At 38.0% G+C, this 21,179-nt stretch overlaps 1 protein-coding gene across 10 annotated transcripts; it reads left to right on the top strand.

Annotated features, from left to right (window-relative positions):
* The first annotated feature begins 3,508 nt into the window (after positions 1-3,508).
* XIAP (X-linked inhibitor of apoptosis) lies at positions 3,509-20,791 on the top strand. Of its 10 annotated transcripts, XM_053955864.1 has the most exons (9): positions 4,052-4,121; positions 6,089-6,212; positions 11,932-12,312; positions 12,532-12,834; positions 14,360-14,459; positions 15,502-15,580; positions 16,175-16,208; positions 17,406-17,630; positions 19,046-20,791. In XM_053955864.1, exons 3-9 carry the CDS (start codon positions 11,964-11,966, stop codon positions 19,237-19,239), a joined length of 1,284 nt encoding a protein of 427 aa, XP_053811839.1. In that variant the 5' UTR covers positions 4,052-4,121; positions 6,089-6,212; positions 11,932-11,963; the 3' UTR covers positions 19,240-20,791. The 10 variants fall into 10 exon arrangements, with proteins under 10 accessions (XP_053811838.1, XP_053811839.1, XP_053811837.1 ...); XM_053955862.1 differs by having other exon boundaries at positions 6,089-6,209; positions 11,932-12,834; XM_053955858.1 differs by having other exon boundaries at positions 11,932-12,834.
* The last annotated feature ends 388 nt before the right edge of the window (positions 20,792-21,179 follow it).

Genomic DNA, 21,179 nt, shown 5'->3' with positions numbered 1-21,179 from the left:
TCACACACACAAAGGGTTCATTGTATCAGCTCCCTGGCAGTCTGTCCAGTGTTGGAGAGCCAGGCAGCCCATGCCGATGTCCCAGCAGCTCTGCAGCTTACAGTTTGTCCTTCTGCCCCTCTCCTCTGGCCTGGGTGCAGAGAAGCTCCAGGTGGCTGGAGCCTCTGGGGAGGGTTGGCTGGGTGCTGGTGATGCAGGAAGTGTAGGAAGCCAACATTTGCAAACAGTCACTACTTATCAGTGGGTGGGCAGTACCTGCAGTGTGCCAGAGCTATAGGTGTGGCTGTTAGTGAAATTGGCAGGCAGTTATCCCATAGCAGATATAAACTTCCTGCTGGTTTATTGTGAGGGGTTAACAGTATTAGTGCATTGATAATGAGACAATATGAAAGTTTGAAGGTAAAACCTGAATTTGGTAAATCAGGCTCTTACCAACATGGTCCACACCTTGTTTGGGTTGTGTACCCCAGATACCAAGGATGTTAAAATGAAAGTGTGTCTGTGGTTAATGATAATCATGTCAGAGAAATTCTGAACCCCTATGTAAACTTGGGGTTTGAAGACTGTTAAGAATCAAAGAAGCTATTTCTGGAACTCTCCCTCAGGATTCCTCATTCTTGATTCTAGTGTGGAAAGCAGACTGGGGCACCTTGTCCATTGCTCTCTGTTCTGCTGCTGCATCTCTGAGAGTTTGCATGAGTTCAAGGTCAGAGGATCCTTAAATAAATATACCTGCCTTTGACATGTGAAGAATATATTTTTTAAGCTTCTACTGCAATATAAAACATTTAATAAGCTTACTCTGCTAAGATTTGGATGGTCATGTTGAGTTGCCCACATATATAAGAACTCTCAGACATCATCAACAGGATGTGGGGATAATTAATGACCAAAGTGATCAGTTAAAGGGACATGTTTGTTAACCACAGCATTCCTCTTTGCTCCTCTCTGTCTTTTTTCTCTTGTCAGGGCATACCTATGGAAACATGCAGGGAATAGGCAAGCATTGCCTTAAACTTGCCATTTTTCTTCTTACTGTATCAGACTTACATAGTACCTGTGTGCCAGAGCTAATATTCCAGCACAAAGGAATTATGAATAGAAAACCATGTATGCAGTCATATGTCACATGCTTGCTAAGTCCAAAGTCCCAGCTCTAGATAATTATTTCTTGCATTAATCAGTTCAAACACAACTAAGATAAATCACTAGTTGCATTTCCCTCTTCATTTGGCATTTATCTTAGCTCATCTGCTCAGTGGATTGTGAAAGAATGTAAACAGTTTGTCTCTGATTTGACATCACACAAAAGTGAACTTCGAAGTAGTTTCAGCAGCAGCATACTAAGTCATCAAAGAATGATTTGGTGTTTACATGTTTAGATGTAATTTCCCCACAGGGAAAAGTTATTATCAAGTTCAGTACTGTTGCCATTATTTGATGGTTTTAGTTTTAATGAGAAGGTATTTTATTGCATTGTGTGACAACAATGGTTTTGGGAGTTATAGGAATGTTTGTCCTGCATAAGTTTTCATTGCTGAAGTTGAAAAGACTCATCAGGTTTTTTCAGCTTTTCCTGTTTCTGTACTATAATTATGCCTCTATTTTTCTCAAACTTCCCTTCAGACTCCTCCACTGCCTTCATGAAAATGTAACAAGAATGACGTTTATCACCTGCTTGCAACAAAAAGAAAGAAAGAATGTGCTGTAATAGTAAATGCTGTGGATAAAGAGTGTCATACTATTTTGGAAGAGAGAATTAGATTTGATTTTCTGTGGACCAGCATACAAATGCATGGCTTTCCTATCAAATGACTGAATCTCTTCTTCCAATGGTACTGAAAGCACTGGATATAATTCAAGGGGAAAGGCAGATTTCAGACATCTGTTACTTATTAGTTATTCAATTTTCTATTGTCACATTCATGAGAAAATATTTCTTGTTAAGTCACCATTTTGTGATTTTTCAGTATTTTATTTTCTTCTTTGCTGCACCTCTGAAATCCCATCTCTGAATTGCATAGGTTTTTCTCACTCCATTCATTAATTTGGTACTAATAGTCCCATTGATAAGTCAATAAGATGAGTAGGAAATAAATTACATTAATTTCTTAGGGATTATGTCAACAAACACAGTTTCCCGTATGAACCTCAGTGACTCTTGACCCATTGTTGACTAAACAGTTTGTGTCAAAGAACTGTGTGCTAAGTCCAGTTTATGTTTATCTGACTCAAACAGGTTGAAACTGATTGAAATTTTTAACATGATTGTGCAAAGAAAATTTCAAAGAGACTGTACTTTTGGTATGATCTGACTTTTTCAGTTATTTTATCTCATATTTTTTGATGGAAGTGTTTTCAGGAGGCAATCTAATCCAAGCTCCTGCAGGGGTGAGAGCTTTTCGATTTAAATTTTTATCATAGTTCTTGATTTAGACATCAAAACCTGAAAGTGGGTCTTTGCTAAACCACTTTGTGACCTCTGAAAACAATGTGCTTCATTTGGACAAATATCAAACCTCAATAGAGCAAAGGCCTTTGTGAAAATCACTACTAATGAATGTATTAATAATGTGGTATGACAAGGACTTAGGATATTAAATATTCATGTTCACATTGCAATGTTAAGGTGCAAACCTCTTATTGTGCCAAAGATTCTTAAATAAATAATCTTGGCTTTGGACTCATGTGGAACAAGTTTAGATGGATGTGACTCAGTACTGCAGTAGAGCTGTTTATTTCTTATAGGCTCAGCATCACCGCTGTGCTGCATCACTAAATACTGTGTTCTAGATTGCAGGTCATTCTTTTCTGAACAAAGAGCAAGTGGTATGTAGAATTGCATCCTAAGTTATTGAGTATTGTTGTTGATTACTGAATAACCATTATATGTTTTTTCTAATCAATCAAAATGAGTTTGTTACTATTCCATTACTTACCTTATACTATAGTTACTTGTAATAACTATGAGCTTTGAATCAAACTGTGGTCTCAATAGGTGCTGGACAACAAAGTGAGAAGCAATCCTTATTCAAAAGGGCTTTCAGTGTAAAAGCCCTGGAATCATTCTAATATATTGTATAATTACACTGCTTCTCCTGAAATTGTCCACACTATCTGCCACAAGTCTTTGGAGATAAATGATCTGAAAACAGTGAGTTGCTACTGATGACATGCACAAGGGGAAAACCAAAAAAGTTTGAGAACATTATTCCAAGTAGCTGAGTTGTCCCTAGGATAGCAGGAAGCAGATCCCCAACATACGACCAAGTACCCTGGCTACGTTAAATGTGCTGGGTCAGCAACGAGGTCGCCTGAGATTTTAAAAAAGAGAAAAAGGCTAAAGCAGTATTTTCATGTTCAGGACCATCTTAGTCTTAGCCGTGAGAATGATTAGATGATTTTTGGCTACAGCTACCAAAGAAAATAGTCTGATTTGGAAAATTCAAGTATCAAAAAAATTATGGTTTAACAGATTTAAATCGTAACAAGCTGTAATTCTGCGGGGACAAGAGGTGAGAGCAAGGAGAGCGTTGGGATGAGCATTTTCCAAACATTAAACCGTCTGGAGAAGATGGTGTGACATGAAGGGGCTGCTGGAGGTGCTGACGGAGGAGAGGCGAGGCAGGCACGGAGCCGGGAGCGGCGGGAAGTGAAGCCGCGAACGGACGGAGGAACGGAAGGAGCTGAAGAGTGGGGCCCAGAGGGCCGAGGAGACTGAGAGAGTGTGGCGGCTGAGGGGGATGAGAAGGGGGGCAGTGGGGACCGAAGGGGCTGGGGGGGCTGAGAAGGGGGGCAGTGGGGACCGAAGGGGCTGAGAAGGGGGGCAGTGGGGACCGAAGGGGCTGAGGGGGATGAGAAGGGGGGCAGTGGGGACCGAAGGGGCTGAGGGGCACGAGGAGCGCTCCTGAGGGGCCGCGGCGCCGTTCTGCGTTTCCTCCCGCTGCCGCCACGCGCCGCCCTCCGCCGGCGGGAGCCCGCCCGCCGCGCCCCCACCGCGCCGCCAGGGGGCGCTGCTCGTTCCCGGGCGGCGCTGGGCCTGCCGGGAGCCGCCATCTTCTCGGAGAGCGGTGCCGAGAGCGGCTCCGGCGCCGAGGACCGGACGAGACGGGATGCGCCCGGTGAGTGCCCGCGGCAGCGGCGGGACCGGGGCGGTGGCAGGTCTCGGAGGCGGGCCGGGCTCCCCGGCTGCCCGCGCCGGGGGCTCTGGCTGCTCCGGGCGGCTCGGCGGGGCTCTCCGCGTGCAGCGCGGGGCTCGGTCCCTGGGCTCTGCCCCCGCCCCCGCGGCGGTGCCGGCCATGCCGAGGGCCGCTGCGGCCGCCGCTGCCCCCGGCCGCTGAGGCGTTGCCATGGGGACGGGCGCGCCGCCGCCTGCGGGAGCGGCCGGGCCGGGCCGGGCCGGGGCTGCCCCGGCGGAGCGCGGAGCCTGTCCCGAGCCGTGCCCCGGCTCGAACCTTCCATGCTGCTCTTTGCGAAAGTGGATGAAAAATTTTCTATGCTAATAAGCGCTTCTGTGGTCTCTGTGGTTCTTTTGACGTATTTGAATATTATCTCTCCTTGCCCACTCTTTTATTATTTTATTTTTTATTAGGCCCATCACTGTTTAGAACTGCTTCTTGTTAATAGAAATGCAGTTTTGTTCGATTACAGCAGTTATTAAGAATTCTATAGGGACAAGTTCACTCAAAGTAATTTTTTCAGTGGTAATTTAAGTTGAAGCACTTCTCTTTTGCACAGTGTCTATGATCGTATGCTTATATATTTCTCTCTAACAGTAAGTGTATTTCTGCTTCTGTACTACTTGTCTGATGCATCTGTCTTACTGCTGAAAGCCCTGTAAATGGGTGTAAGTATGCATTTTGATTTGGGTCATTTTTGCACTGTTTTTAATCTGTATTTGCAGCACTACTTTCATTATCACTTTACTGCTACAGTCTTAAATTGCAATTTTAATGCAAATACTTCATGTAGCTAACTGGGAGAATTTAGTTTCCTAAATGAATATATAGAAACTACAAGATCTTACAGTAGACCAATTTTGAAGGAAAAGCAACCAACTGCATGAAAAAAACCTCTTTTACCTTTTTGCCAAATACCTTTTTTTTGATCTAATACCTGGACAAAGAGCAGTAGGATACGGATTTATTTAACTACTTTATCCTTAAGTAAATCACCACGTAACAGAGAAGACAACAGTGAAGTATTGTCTCTAAGAAAGCAAGGTTATGTGTGATGGATTGGCTGGTTAACCTTTTATTTGGATCTTTTTAATTTTCTTAACTGCTTCCTTTTGCTATCTACTTGACTGGTTTGCAGTTTTCTTTGAGGTCCTTAAAGAATCCCAACTACTTCTTGTTGTGAAAAGCTTGGCACCTACAGCACTGGCCAAGAAGGGCAAAGGAATAAGTTAATGATTGTTCTGCATCTCCTCTGACCTTGTCCTTTGCAGTCAGCAGCAAAAGTGAAAGAATGCTGATGAGGATGGCTGGTTGTGGGTTTTTTTGACTGCTCCCACTGATACAAAACAGACTTGCATTTGTTATCAGAGAAGTAAGGAAATATGTGTTCATATCTCAATTTTAGAAGTATGAAAATGGATTTCATTTCAAGCTGTGTGTACCTGTGATAGGACTTCTCTCCGTTACTGTCCTCCCAAGGTGGGTGGTACAGCTGCAGGGAGATGAAGAGTTCCAGAAATCCAGTTTATAATCAGATATGGAATTTCCTAGGAGAGAGAAGTCTGGATCATGGGATTAATTGTCTGCTTTGCATTCTTTCTCCTTTTTGCTGCCCTCTAGTTTTTAATTCCAGGATTTTGTTTTGTTGTCTTTGGATGTTAAGGAGTATGCCCAATTTATGTCCCTTACTAGTTTTAGTAAAACATCTATCTACATTTCAGAGTTTCCCTGACCTCAGACTCTTTCAGCTTTAGATTATATTTTAATTTGGATTTCTTAGCCAAGGGAGAGAATTTTTAAATGTTTTTTTTTTGGTCATAGCTTTGAAGTTGTGGCTTCATAAACAATGCTGAAGGTTATGTAAAAGAGGTTTCCAACCTCTTTTTTTTTTTTTTTTTTCCTACCAACAGGAATGTAAATATTGGAATTTGTTCTAAAGATTGGTGGAAAACAGCAATGAAATCAGTATCTGCTTTGATTAATCCATTGCTATGCTTGGTCTGATTGGATACTAATTCCTTAGGGAAAACTGTTGTAAGTACCTTTTGTATTGTTTTGTTTAACAGTGTACAGTCCTTTGCTGCTTTTTATTTTTCATAGCATGGGGTCTTTTTTACAGAGTTCTAATCCAAAATATTCTGAACATGATGATTTAAAGGCAGGCTCAAGAAACCACAAGATTTTTAAACGTGAAAAATATAGCTATGTGTGAAGACTGAAAGGCTGTTAAGATGAAGAAGGCATGCTGCAAGGCTTGAATTGATTGTTGCTCCTGTCGTGTAAAATGAAGCTGCACATGTCTTGCATGGTCCTTCTCCTTCAACGATTTGGAGAGTTTCTTATTAACTTAAAAGGCAAGCAGAGTATTCTCAACAGGAGCAACTTTCATTTTTTTTTTTTGGTAAAATATTAGAATTAGTTCCCAAGTCATCCCCATTTTCTGACAAAGCTAAAACTAAAATATAAAGGATAATCCAAGAGAAATTTCCAAGTTTTCAAGATGATGAGGGATGTGTGTGGATAAGTACACACAGTTTCTATATGGATCTATATGTATGTGTATATGCAGATGGTTCCCATTCTTTAAGAGCGAAGCATTCCTGCCGGACGCAGAAGGTACCGGGCTGCTGTTCTCTCTCAGCCTGCGGCTCAGTGACTGCGAGCCGGGAGCGCGGCGTGGCCGCTGTGGGAGCGCCCTCGCCAGTGCCTCAGGCAGGAGGTGCCGGTCCGGTGCTCTTCCAGCTTTGCCTGAGTACAGAAGATTCAGCAGTTTTGCTGTGGCATGACTCATGTTGCTGTAGCTGAAGTTTCTTATCATAATATCTTCCTGATGAAAAACGCCCTCTTTTTCCATCTTTTTCTTCAACTAGAAGTTTAAATTATTTGTGAAAGAAGGAGGTAGCACTAAAAGCTGAAGCTCAGCTCATCAGGAAAGATAGTGCATCTCAGGGCACTGCAGATTTTGATAGGCATTTTTTACTACTGGCTGTTATTTTTAATAACCCCTGTTGACTCAGTGGGGTTTTTTTTTGTTTCTTAGCCACAAGAGCAGTATCTTACTTGGGCTACAGCATGCCAGTTTTTCCTATAGAAGCTGGTATTTAGTCCTTCCTTCTCATACATACAGCTAAAGTTCTGATGACATTTAACTTGGAAATTCTCAAAAAGGATTTTCTTTCTCTGCCCTTAGCAGCCATGAAGCCATCTTTTTTTCTTCTTTTTTTTTTTTTTTTTTTTTTTTTTTTGTTTGTTTGTTTGTTTATTTCTCTATTCCATACCCATATGACTTCTTCATGAAGAAAATAGTTCTCAAAATGGTATGTTTCTGTTGGCCTGGTTATGTCCATTTTGAAGACAGGGAGAGCATGAAAGTCTTTGTGAGTTAAGTTAAAAATTAGGAGGATGTAATAGCCTGCTATAACCTTGAGCAACTGACTGACTTCCTGTGATGACAAACCCTGATGTGAGGCTAAGTAGGACCTGTTGGAAGAACAGACAAATAAAGCTGAGCTGATAGGGTTATGTAAGCTTTGGCACTGAATCTGGAGGCATTCTGTAGATACATACCCTCTTTCTAAAATAAATCAAAAAGATCTAAACAGAACTTTTTTTAAAAGTGGCTATTGATAATTAGATATAAATATGCTGAAATTTGAAAACACTGTTTAAATAGATCATGTTTGTGGTCCTTTTAATCTTTATAAGTAGGTTTTTAGTTAGCAGCATGCACCTTCCTTGATCTAATTGCAGCTGAGCAAGCAGAAACTGAAGTTCATTGAAGTGACATATGCATAGTCTGTGTGTCAGCTGGTACAGTATGTTCTGTTTGATATTTACTTGGGGCACTACTCACATTTCAAAATTCAGTCAACAATAAACACTAGCACCCTTTGGTCAGGATCATGAGGCTGTGCAAGTAGATTTCTGACTTGGAGGTTACTGCCATGCTAGTCATGTAAAAGAGTTAAAAATAACTCCTTATAGTCCCAATCCAGTTTGGGGTTAAGGATGGAAATAATCACATCTAGTAAAATATACTTGAAAGGGAAAAGTGAGTTTTGTACTTTTCCTTTGAACTTTTCAAATCTAGGTAATATGATCATGTTGTATTTTTGCATAAAATCAATACCTGTTAATATTTTTAAAGCTGAATTAAACATGTTTGTTTTGCGAACCACAATGTAAAATTTTGCATTTTGAATAAGTTAACATTTTTGCTATATATTTTTGTCTCTACTTTTTCTTCTGAAACATAATCAGTAGGCTATATAAATTGGTCATTCAGGTTGAAAGAGGGTGGTGTCTTGTGGCAAATAGCCTTCAGATGTTCAAAAGCAGGATTAAACTTGGCTTAGCTTCTGGAAGCCTTTCAGGCTAAAATAGACTGTGTTTACTCACTGTATAAAAATATATATAATGCTTCAATAATAGTTAAAATATCTGGGTTTTATAAGTGAAGATGTTCTTTAACATTTCTGGAGCTTTTGCCTTTAATTCACATGTGGTTAATTAAAACCTATGCAAAATGGCTTCATTAATTTCAGTATACTTTGAGTATACTCTGACCTCATGTTGGCTACTGTTACATATTGTAAAGTCTTGTGTGCCCATCTTAGGTGGCAGATTTTTGTGAATTTATGTTTCTTTGCTGTAAATGATTCAAAAATTTATCCTCACCCATTATTCTGTAACAGTTAATATTTGCCTGAGTGCTGTTATGATGCCAGATATTGTTCTAGATCATTATTCCAACTAACTGGAGTTAGGCAACTGCTAAAAAACATGTGCAGAAGCAGTCTTCATAAGCTAGCTGTAATTTTACACTTTGAGTAGTTGCTTTTAACAGTTGCTTGAAAAAGGAATAATTGAACATGATACTTTATTTAAAGTAGTACTAATGCTGTATATAAAATAGTACTTACACATGCAAGGAGTTTCCCTCAATGCTTGATAAAGATGTTTCTCATGGATAAAACTGTAGTGAAATGTAAACCAGCCATGTTTTGAGGGGCTGTTGTAAGGAAAGGGCTTCATGGTGTGGCTGGAGCATTGTTAAACCTTGCCTTTACCTGGGAGGGACTGGCCCTGCTTCTGTCATTGCAGTAGTTAGATGAGGCTTTTAGAATGATAGTTGAACCTTTCTGCTCCAAGTGATCATGATTAAATTATGTGGTTGATATAATTTGAAAAAGCTAGTTCATATTAAAGAATTGATCTGCTGTGATTGTACCTTCTGTGTCAGTATTTATTGCTGTCTTGGTATGTGCTTTTCATACTGTTTTGATTGTGAGGATTGACTCCAGAGAATCCAAATGTGGCAAATATTTTCATTATCACCATGGAGAGGGCATAATTTCTTTTTTATTCACCATGTTAACAGAAGGATTTTTGAAGTGTTCATGGCATTGTAGAAAAAACTAATGTTCATAAAACAAAAAATTAAAATGTAAAAAATTTAAGCAGGAACTATTTTTTATCACTGTATCTGAACTCATTTCTATATAAATGCAATAGAAATAGAGGTACACTGCTATTCATATAGCAAAAGCCATATACATTTGTTTTGGTTTTTTCAATGGACAGTGTGAGAAGGAGTCTTTGAAGAATGTGAGGTAGGCTTTGTGTGTGTTCTTGTAGAAAGTCTTTCAGGCATGCAGATAAGAAAATTACTGTGCAGCTAACTGGTTTTGAGTAATACCAATTCTTTAATGGATGCAGTGTAGTAGTGACAGATGCTTAAGGTCACTTGAGATCTTTACAGGAACAGTTCTAGAGGCCTTAAAGCAAGGTTTTATAAGGAAATAAACATGAGCAATAAACATAAGAGCTTTTAAGATTTCATTATAAAAAACCAATTGTTTTCAATATATATATATTTATATAAAAATACATGTTTTATGTCAACTTTCATATTACTAAATATAATTACTGGTTTGGGTTTCTTTGCCCTTCAAAGTCGAAACAAGCATGTAGGTCAGATTTGTAGGTCAGTCAATGCAATTTATTCAGATGCTATTTTTGAATTTGCTAAGCTAAAACAGAAAGCCACAGTATAATTTGTAGTGTTATTACATTAGTCATGAACTGACAGACAGAAGGAATTAAGGCTGGTGCTCAGAGGTCTTGTATGCATGATTACATGAAGCACCCATGCCAGGTGTCTGACATCACGTTTTCTTCACCTGCTCATTGCCTAATTATCTTTGTCATCTTGGCAGAGGGTGCAGCAATCCTGCAATACATAGGCATTTTAATTTCCCCCTCCCCTTTTTGAACCCTAAAAAAGGTTTTGTAGAAGCTAAATCTGATGTTATAGAAGTAATCATTGCATTGACATTAGAGAATGTAAAATCAATATTAATGCAGGTCTTGAGGAAGCTATATTTTTGTGTGCTGGCCTATCTTATACAGACTGGAAATAGGTATATTTCAGGATTCTTATAGAAAATGGAGAAGAAGAACAGTTAAGTACATACTTGTTCAGTTGTTCAATTAAGTACATACTCTGATCTTCCTTACATACCTCTCTTTTTGCTAATTACTAAACTATTACTGCTTTGAGCTAAGAAGTTTATTTGGGCAGTCTCATAATCTAATTTATCACTTTAAGATGTGTATCAGCAATAGCCAAGACTTTTTAAGTTAATAGTATCCCTGCACTTGTCTGGACAAGAGATTAATGTTTACTGTGCTTTGACTTCATCCGTGTTGGGATGAAGGTGATGGCTCTGTCAATTTGTGCTTCTTGCACAGGACCTGCTGTAGCCAAGTTGCTTTGTTCCATCAGCAGCAAAGGTGGGGCTTGTTTGACTGCTCTTAGCAGCCTTCTGGCACAGAAGGGACATGAGGCAGAACTGATAGTTGGTACTCACCCTGGAAAAATACAGGCAGGGGTAGGAATGTGTGACAAGTGCTAAGAAGAATGACATTCCTTCAGGTAGGGAACGGAGGAAAAACTGGGGTGATGGCAGAGGTACAGGAATTTTTGTAGATGGTGTAGGCAGGGTGTGGAAAAGTGGAAGCAGTATGCTGGACATGAACACTAGTGCTGGGTAGTCCCAAAACACTGATCTTAAAAGCAATGCCCAACACTTTGGTAAAATGCCCCAGTGCAATATCTGATGTTTATTTCATAAGATATTTTGCTAAAATATAAATCGAGGTGTGTCTTTACAATACAAGACAAGTAAAAAAGCTTTTTTCTTTTTGATGATGGTTTTACCAGTTGCTGCCCACCTGTAATGAGCATGGAGGTCATGGCCTTCATTATGAGGATAATATATAGTTGTGTTTGAGAATTGAGCTCTAAAATCTTGCAACTGTGGTCTGGCTCAGATCCGTATTTTAAAATTAGTAACTTTGTATTTCAGGTTCAGAAGCCTTTTGGCAGGGTTTTGGCCAGAACTTTAATTATTAAAATATTTTGTTGATTTCATTCTTGCAATCTTTGTTAAGAAATAGAGCATGCTTTTAAAGCTATAAACCTGTGTGTTCTCCAGGAAAATGTTTACAGGTTTCTAAGACATCTTGATCTTTCTGCTTTTCTTTACAAATTTTTTATTATTTTGGTTTTAATACCTTGGTGTTTGCCTCTATGTGGCAGGTAATGCAGGCAAGGGTGAAATGGGGGAGAAGAGGAGGAGTTATTTTAATACATAAAGGATGGTAGTTGAATTTAGCCAGCTTCCAGGGGTGTATATGGGTATGATCTATCCTTCTGTCTGGGAAATTAAAACATATGTTCTTTGTTTAGGAAATCTAAAGGGGAGCCCTGCCTGTGAAGCGATGACGTGCAATGTCCCACAGAGCTCGGAAGCTTGTGCCTCTGCAGACACTGACGGTGCCCAGGAATGGGCGCAGGAGTGTGACCGACGGGGAACTTTTGCTGGATTTCCACAGGGCTGTCCCGTTTCCGTGTTGGCTCTAGCACAAGCTGGCTTTGTTTATACTGGAGAAGGTGACAAAGTGAAGTGCTTCAGTTGCCATACAACTATTGAAGGATGGGTGCCTGGGGATTCTGCAGTTGAGAGACACAAACAGCTTGCCCCCAACTGCAAGTTTATTAATGAATCTGCTTTTCTGGAAAGTGACATGGATCCTGTTGCCCAGAACTACCAGAACAGAACTGAAAATGGTACCAGCAATTCAGCCCTCCCATGTGCTCTGGATGACCCTGATGTGGAGGCAGATTACCTTTTGAGAACTAGGCGGGTTGTGGATATGTCAGATAGTTTGTATCCTAAAAACCCTGCAATGTGCAGTGAAGAAACGAGGTTAAAGTCTTTTCACAACTGGCCCTTCAATGGCCAATTGACACCACAGGAATTAGCTAATGCTGGATTTTATTATACAGGTGTTGGTGACCAAGTGGCATGTTTTTGTTGTGGTGGAAAATTGAAGAACTGGGAACCCAGTGACAGAGCTTGGTCAGAACACAAGAGGCATTTTCCCAAATGCTTTTTTGTCCTGGGCCGGGATGTAGGAAATGTTTCAAGTGAATCTATTCCTTCTGAGCTTGGCATAAGTGGTCTGAACAATGCACAGCACCCAAGGAATCCCTCTATGGCAAAATATGGAAAACGTTTACAAACATTTTTATCTTGGATATATCCTGTTGACAAGGAGCAACTTGCAGAAGCTGGGTTCTATAGTATAGGTAAGCCAGACCTTGAAATGACTAATACCTTTTACAAAGAAATTGTACATGAGAAAGTGTCTTGTTATGGAAAAAAACCCCAATTTTTAAAAATTTTATATGGAACAATTTGCCAGAATCTCTTTACTCTGTAATCTACTTTCTACAGTTCTTATGTAAAATTGCATACATTGTATCATGTCTGTTTACTAGCAAAGCATAGGCTTGATCCTAAATTTATTCTTAGCAGTAAAACAACCAAGTTTTTTTTTCCTGTTAAAACCTTTATAATACATCTTTCCAATGACAATTATCTGAGTTAATAATTTTTAAGAAATGAAGTGCTGTCCTCCAGACCTTAGGTGTAAGGAATGGGCCTGTGGCCTGTACAAAAGCCTGTGAACAAGACAATACAGATTGTGTGCTATTGTACTTAGTTAACATGAGTTTGCATTATCATGGCATGTGGACACCCAAAACCAGCAAATACCACTACTGCCTACTTTATGAAGACAGTAGTGGAAGAGCTTTTACTCTTAGACATGTAGTGTTTGATTTGGATAAGACACCATCTCTGTGCATTGGTTTCTCAATTAGATGGAATTGCACAGTACCATTAAAGCCCTTTGACATTCCACACTGAGGGATATTGTACAAGTGCAAAGGGTTGCTCTTACTTGGTCACAAGGAAAAAGAGATTATCTGGGATAATTTCTTGCTCTCATCTTACTTGACTTCTCTCTTAGTACGTCTCAGAACTTTATAGTATGATTCTGTTTATTTTACTTGTGGCCATAAATAAAATCTTTGCTATATTCCTGTAACCTATAGATTATAAGTGGGCAATATTTGTACCCACTAGAACTATTTTATTGATTTCTTCTTGGGTTCATTAAAGTACTAAAAGGTCTGTATGGTAGAGTTGCACTAACTGAGCACCAGCTTATCAGACTGAGGGCTCTTCAGGTGACTTATGTGAAAACTGTTCCCTGTGGCCTGAGAAGAATTTAACTCTTTGTGGAAACACTATCCATATCTCCTCCCATTCCAATAAAAACTATATTTAAGCAGTTTCTGGGGCAGTCTTGGATCACAGTAGGCACAGTGCTAGGACAGAGAGGATGCAGTTCTCAGCTGGTTTTGCTATTGCTGGTTAGGGCCTGTTGGTCTTAATGGGAAATGGAGGACCACAAAGCCATGTAAGCATCTCTTATTCTTTGTGCCAGACATCTTCAGGCCTTGTTTACCATTGGATTGAGCTCCATGATAACAGATTATTTTCAGCTTTTGTTTTTTTTATCTGTATAATTACTTACTAAAATAAAATTCAGGAAACTTGCTTCTCTTATTTTGTGTTTCTTTAAGCTCAGTTCTCCCGTGAACATTTGTTTCAAATCACGTGTGTTGTCCTCTGTTAAAATGGAGTTATTTTCAATTGAAATTGTAAATCAGTAAAAGAAATATTTCTTAATGTAACATTTTAGTTGAAAACTTAGTATTATGCTTGCACAAAGTTTGCAACTTTATTCTTGTGTGGTTTCCTCAGGTAATGGTGATCACGTTGTGTGTTTCCACTGTGGTGGAGGATTGCAAGAATGGAAGGAAAATGAAGACCCTTGGGATCAACATGCCAAATGGTTTCCTGGGTAAGGTATCCCTTAGTGCTTTCTTGGTGTGTGTCTGGTATATTGCATTTTAATGACAGCATACTAAAAAAGGCTTGAGAAAGTTGATTATGGCTTAACACTGTTTATATTCATGCAAACAATTTTGTCTTATTTATAGCGTTATTAAAGGGAAGATGTCCATGTCTGGATTTAAATGATGCTTGCTTTCCCAGTAAGAAAAATTGTGTAGTTTTGTCAATATGTATCTGAGGGTTTTTATTGTTTTCCAAATGCTACATTGTAATGGTCGTTTTAATAACTTGGAATATGTAAAAGTTTGTAACTTATATCAAGATACAAAATTACTAAACAGCTGCCACAGAGCAAACGAACCTGAAGAAGTGGGTTAGTGGCACGGAATATAAAACATAGTTCTCTCTAATTTGAAAGGATTAAGGATTCCAGACAGTAGTACCTAGTATCAGAAGTAGTTTTTAGAAACTTGCCAATGTTGTCTGAAATCTGTTTTGAAGTTCTGCATGTCAGCCTCAGTGGCAGTGTGTCAGCCTCACAGCAGCTGTCTGTTCCTGAAGGTGAAGTAACTGCTGGAGCTGGAGAACTCTTGTCAAGGAGTTATGGCATTCCCTAAATCTTCTGGTAGGGAAGAGCTCTGCCCAGTGGTTAAGAATGGCTGGAAAATAATGAAAGCAAGCATGGAAAGCACCTGTTTCACCAGTGACTGTTTGCTTTGATTGTGAAAGACTGTAAGAACCAGCATTTTAACATGTTTGTTTTTCATTTGAGTGAGCCTTTACTTTTAGAATTCTGTGTCATGAGCTGTCATGGCCAACAGCTCTTAAGCTTTGTTTTTCACCAAAAATGTGAGAAAGATAAATACTGCTTAAGTGTTTAAGATGTTCTTAGAAATATTACAGTGACATCACAGATGTTGACTAAACATTTAGAGATTTTAAAAGCAGGCAATCTGTATGATGTAGGCAATTAATCAAAGCTTCCATAGTTACGTAAAAATTTTTTGCTGCTAATGCAATTCTATTAAATCAAAATTTCTTATTTTCAGGTGCAGATTTGTGAGCAATGAAAAGGGGATAGAATTTATAAATAATGTTCACTTAAAAGATGGATGTAGGGATTCAACCGTAAGTTTCTTGCTTATTAATAATTTTGTTAAAATAGCAAAAATCAACATAATTTTTGTATGAAGTTACCTTTTAATTACATGCCTATCATTTAATCCACCTGCTGCTACTTTCATTGGCAGAAAGTGAAAGAATTGCAGTATGTTTTGGTTCTGTCAATCAGAGTGTACCCATCTCCCTGTTCTCCATAGCCTGGGTTATGGATCACAGCTGGGGCACCTTGTGAGCGTTGTATATTGGATACTGAACAGGTGCCATTTGTTATAGCCTGGGAACCTAAGGTTGATGACAAATAATAGCAGATATGCTTTCTTTTCATTTTGGTAGAACATTGTTAAACTTGTGTGTAGTCACTAAAATGTAAAACTAATAATGTTTTCAAATGCTTTTGTAGACTAAGAATCATGTACATATGGTTATTGCAGAGATAGGTTAAAATTATAACAAAATACTGATCATTTTGTTCAGAGCAGATTAAATAGTTTTAGTCACTAAAATAACTTGAGATCAATTTTTTTTTTATTTTGTAACTGCATGCATTTCCTTCTACTTTCTCCAGAATTGTAATTTTGTTTATTTATATTTTATTTTTAGACAGAAGCTGCTGAAGGGACAATACTTCCTAAAGGTATCTGTTTAAAACAAGCAGCCTCCCCCCATTTTGCAATATCCATATTGGAATGTATAGTGACAGGAATGGTTAATTTTAAAAATAACCCTACTACATTTTAAAATTAAGCATGACAGGCAAATTGTTGGATTATATTCTTCCATTACTTCATTGCTTCCAAAGAACTGAAGAGTGTATTTTATTTCTCTTAGAGGAAATATAATTTGGTAAATATTGTAAAGTAAAGATTGTGAACCATGGAAGACGTTTGTACAGGACCTAGTTTTATAGCTAGTGAGTGTGCATCAAGTATTGAATTAGTAGTGCTATGGGATGAATGTTAAAGAATACTGAACAGAAACAGCCCTTCTTCATGGGGCAGGAGGAGTTAGTCTGTCCAATGGCAAGCACTGAGCAAGCTGAAGTAGTGTATTATGTCTTCCAGTATTACACATTCCTGCAATGCTTTTCACAAATACCAAGCAATAAAAAGACAAAACAGTCAAAGGGGTAGTAGGAGGGCCAGTCAAGCAGCTTCATCCCAGGGAATGGGAGCTATTGATAGTAAGAGTGGCTATAGAAAACCTGCTTAGATCTCTCCCATACTGCTCATTTATGAGAGTGAAAATAAGAGAACCTTTAAAAAAAAAAGTTTTTGTTTTTTAAAATTTAGAAATTTTGCTGTTTGAACAAGGTTGATAAGTAAAAGGAAGGGGAAGGTCCAACAAACTGAGTAATGGTTTCCCCAAGTAGTGTTGTGTCTTACCATGGATAGACTTGCTTGCTTGTTGGTGGTGCTGTGTTTTGGTTTTATAAATTCAAATTATTTATTGGTTTCTCTCAGCACATGTATGAGTTTTTTCCTTCTCTGAACTGAATTAAAATTGATGTAATGTTACTTATCCATCGTGACTTTTTGAATGAATGTCATTTAACATTCAGCTACAAAATTTGTGATGGTAGTTATATGAAACAGGTTATTTAATTTGTAGTTGATTTGAACAGCAAATCTAGGAGGATTTCTATAATATAAATAGGTGAGAGGAAACTGGGAAAGCTAAGACAGAAAAACCCCTCAAATCTGCAGTCATACGACTCCTTTGATTACATATTTTTTGCAAATATGTGTCTTAGAGTACTGTAGTCGATACTGTCAGATAATCAGATTCATCCTTCTTAAAGTGTTTTTGTTTTGTTTTTAATTTCTTGTTTTAGATGATCTCTTACAGAATCCTTTGGTACAAAGTGCCATAGCCATGGGTTTCAGTTTGTCTGAGATTAGGAACACCATGGAAAAGAGATTGCGGATGTCTGGAGAAAGTCACACATCTGTTGAGGATCTGGTAGCAGACTTAAGTGCTCATAAAGAAAATACAAGGGAAGAAGAACCAAATGAAATCCCAGTTGAGCAAGATGAGCTTATTCAGTTACAAAACCTCTGTGTGTACTTTCATATCAGTTCTTTAGTCTTTGAAATATTTTTTTATGTTATCTGTTTATTCTACCCTCTGATCCCAGTCTTACCTATGGTAAATTTACAGTATTGTAAATTAAAATTAAAGACATTTGATTTGGGACATTCAGAAAAACAGGGTGAACACACCCCTGAACAAAGAGGGTGTTAAAATATTTGAGTGTAGCAGCATTTATAAATATCATCTCTAAAATAAATAGTATTGGTATCTCAGAGGTGTCAGTCTACTGTGCTTCTGGGAAAGGTTTTACGTGCTAACAAAAAAAGCCAAAATTGTTGTGACAATTACATTTAAAAATAAAAGCAAGAGTAACTGCAAGAATATAGTTATAAGATGAACTATTGATGTTGCAAAATGAAATATACCCAGGGACACACTGTCGTACAGTGGGGGGGGGCTTTTATTTTACAGTACATAATTTTGCTTGGGGTAGAAGTATTTTTGTTCTTGGCCAATAAGAGCAAGTGTGCATCTAAATGGTGTTTCTATTCAGTCATTTATATTCCAGCTTTGCTGGGACATGCAAGTCATGCTCAAAAAGCCTTTGTGGTGCACTCTGCAACTAGACCAAACCCAGGAGCTCTAAATCAGGAGACTTGTAATCTAAGACAAGCATATGGCTGAATTTATAGGGAGGGCAAAGACCATCTGTTTGGCATGATAAGCTGAGATCTTACCAACCTACTCATTTTAATAAGATTTTTAATAGGACATTGTGGGGAAGAAGAACTTGCAGTGCAGCTGGACCTTATTTTGGTGGTTGGCTGTGCAGAGCTTCCCCCAAGTGGCAGGGGAAGGCGTCTGAATTTTGTTATTTTCAAATGGGGCATATTGGAATAATAAAGAACTCATGTACAATGCCAAACTGACTCTTTCTGTGTTACAGATTTTAAGCTTTTTGAAGTGTGGGCATTTTGAAAATAGGGGCAGGGAAGGAAGTCTCATCCTCATTTTCTCATTGGAAAAACTCAGAAAAAGAAATGAAATCCAAATTACTTAACCAGTAACAACGAGCCATTCTTTCACCTTCTGCTCAAATTCTGGGGAAATTTTGTCAGTGAGAGGTCTGTGGAAAGAATGGTTCCTGATTGAAATATGCATATCCTTAAATTCTATAGGTATTTCAAGCTCTTACAAATACAGATAGATGCACTCCCTGCTTGCATTGGCCTGGGAGATGTAATGGGATAGAAGGGGAAATAAAAAAAGGATTCCATGCTGCAGCTAGGATTCCTCTCTTCTAATTCTTAGATTTTTTTTAAGGGTGTGACCTTTAAATCATATGAAGAAAACCTGGTCCTTGTGTGTAAAGAGAAAAAAAATATGAGATTCAATGGTAGTAAGTATGTTAACTTCTTTTTATGTGTCTATTTTCCTTAGACCTCAGTACTGAAGAGAAATTAAGACGTTTGCAGGAAGAAAAGCTCTGTAAAATCTGTATGGCTAAGGACGTGTCAGTTGTCTTCATTCCCTGTGGTCACCTAGTTGCCTGTAAGGAATGTGCTCAATTACTTAATGAATGCCCTCTGTGTCGTTCAGATATTATGAAAATACAGGAAATTTTTATGTATTAGTGAAATACACAGCACTATGGATGCAAATGTTTCCTGTTTTATTACTTTAAAAATGTGTAACATAATGTAAAAAATGTAGTTAATTCCAGAATGTAACCATATGGCAGAACTTAGATTTTTCTGCTGTCAAACTCTACACATTTTAACACTTTACAAATTATTTTCCTTAAGTTAATTTTTTGTATGTAAAAATCAATATGTATGAAAGGCAAAGATGTATATTTTGTAGCTTCAGTTCATAGACCTGATACGGGAAAGCCCAAGTAATGTAAACCTTTATTTATGTGATCATTCCTTTGCTTCACTTTGGTAGGAATCTGTATGACTGATGTTTGTGCAAATAGAGTTGTACAAAGAGCCTGTCCTTATATAAAATTTGTAAACAAATTAATTAAAAATATAATTGTAAACATGTATATTGTACCTGATATTTTAGATTTTTAAAAATATTATGTAGGATAGAAAATAGTCTCTTTTTTCTGTAACTTTGGTTGTGACATCATTCAGACAATACAAATAAACCTGCTGCTGTAACCTTATGGTTACTTCTGCTACTTCGTAGCTTTGTCTGTTTTAATTTAATTCCTGTCTCTCTATCTATTATTTTTCTGGTTCAGATGTATAAATTGTCTTCAGTAGACTGGTTTTAGACATCTGTTTTTCACAAAGATCCATCTTTATATAAAATGTACATTCATTTTACTGATTAAAAGGGAACTTGAGAAATTAAGGAAATTTTATATACCCTGTGCCCTTTGTGAGAGGAGGCTCATTTTAAATTTGGCCCTTACACAAAAAGATGTTCATTTTGACAATTTTCTTGTTTGTTCTTTTTTTGTAACACATCATCATCCTAACTGATTTATCTGCTAATACTTTGCACTGCTTCATAACTTATATTTTCAGAGGAGAAGATTAAACTTTATCTCCTAGAAAATGCTTTTTTTAAATTCACTAGCAATGTTAGAAATCTTTCATTTTTGTTCGTGTCAGTTTGCAGTATTTAAATTTAAAAGTTAAGAACTATTGTAATGAGAGCCACCTTAAAATATTTAAACTATTTTTAGCTGGACTGATCCCCCATTTCTTATTTTGAAAGTATCACAGCTTTGTATTTAAGTACAGCTGTTTTATGATCACTGCTTGATTATGTCACTTCCTTATTTTGTGGCACTACTGATATGTTCTGTGTATATATTTTTGAGTTCTACACACTAAAGTTTAGAATATAGAATATATAGAACATAGTTTTTAATGTTATTAAAGTTTTGAATACACAGAAATGTATTATCTACCTTTTCTATTTTTTTAAATCTGTGCTGTGTAATGGTATGAATATTTAAAATAAAGTGCAACCCAGATGTTTCTTGATCAGTGTATTTGATTCTCACAGTAAAAAAAAATGAGAAGGCTGCTTTCTGTTGCTTTTTGTTTTGTAATTAAATTTATTAATTTAACCTGAGTGTTATTAAGGATTATGAATATATTTTAATTTGAGAGAAAATAAAATCTATTGTTTGTATAGATTAAAGTTTGTTAATTATAAATCTAACATTAGTTTTGCTATTTTTTATGGTTGAATTTGGTCTTGGGAATAGATGATGACTAGAAATTCAAAAGAATTCTGTTTTATTTTGCCTTTCTGTGCCTTTGTGAGGAGTTTAACATTTCAGATAATTCATGCATACAGGGGGTTTTCGGGACAGATAATGCCTGGCAGTCCTGACAGCCTTGTTCTAGCTCCCATTGCTCCTTGCAGGGAGGGTTTTCTGCCCATGTCAAGGGAAATCGAAGGGGGTTGTTGGCCTTGAGCTGGTGTATCTCGCCAGAAATAGCTTGTTTAGTTAAGGCTGCACTCCGCGTGGTGCTGACTTGTTGAAGCAGATGGTTGGTTACCTAAGCTTGACCTGAGTCATGTGAGAGAGGCTGGATCGGCTGGA

This window comes from Vidua chalybeata, chromosome 14 (genome assembly GCF_026979565.1).
Source record: "Vidua chalybeata isolate OUT-0048 chromosome 14, bVidCha1 merged haplotype, whole genome shotgun sequence".
Classification (NCBI taxonomy): Eukaryota; Metazoa; Chordata; class Aves; order Passeriformes; family Viduidae; genus Vidua; species Vidua chalybeata.
The sequence above is the reverse complement of the archived record's forward strand: the minus strand, read 5'-3'. Positions and strand labels throughout refer to the sequence as shown.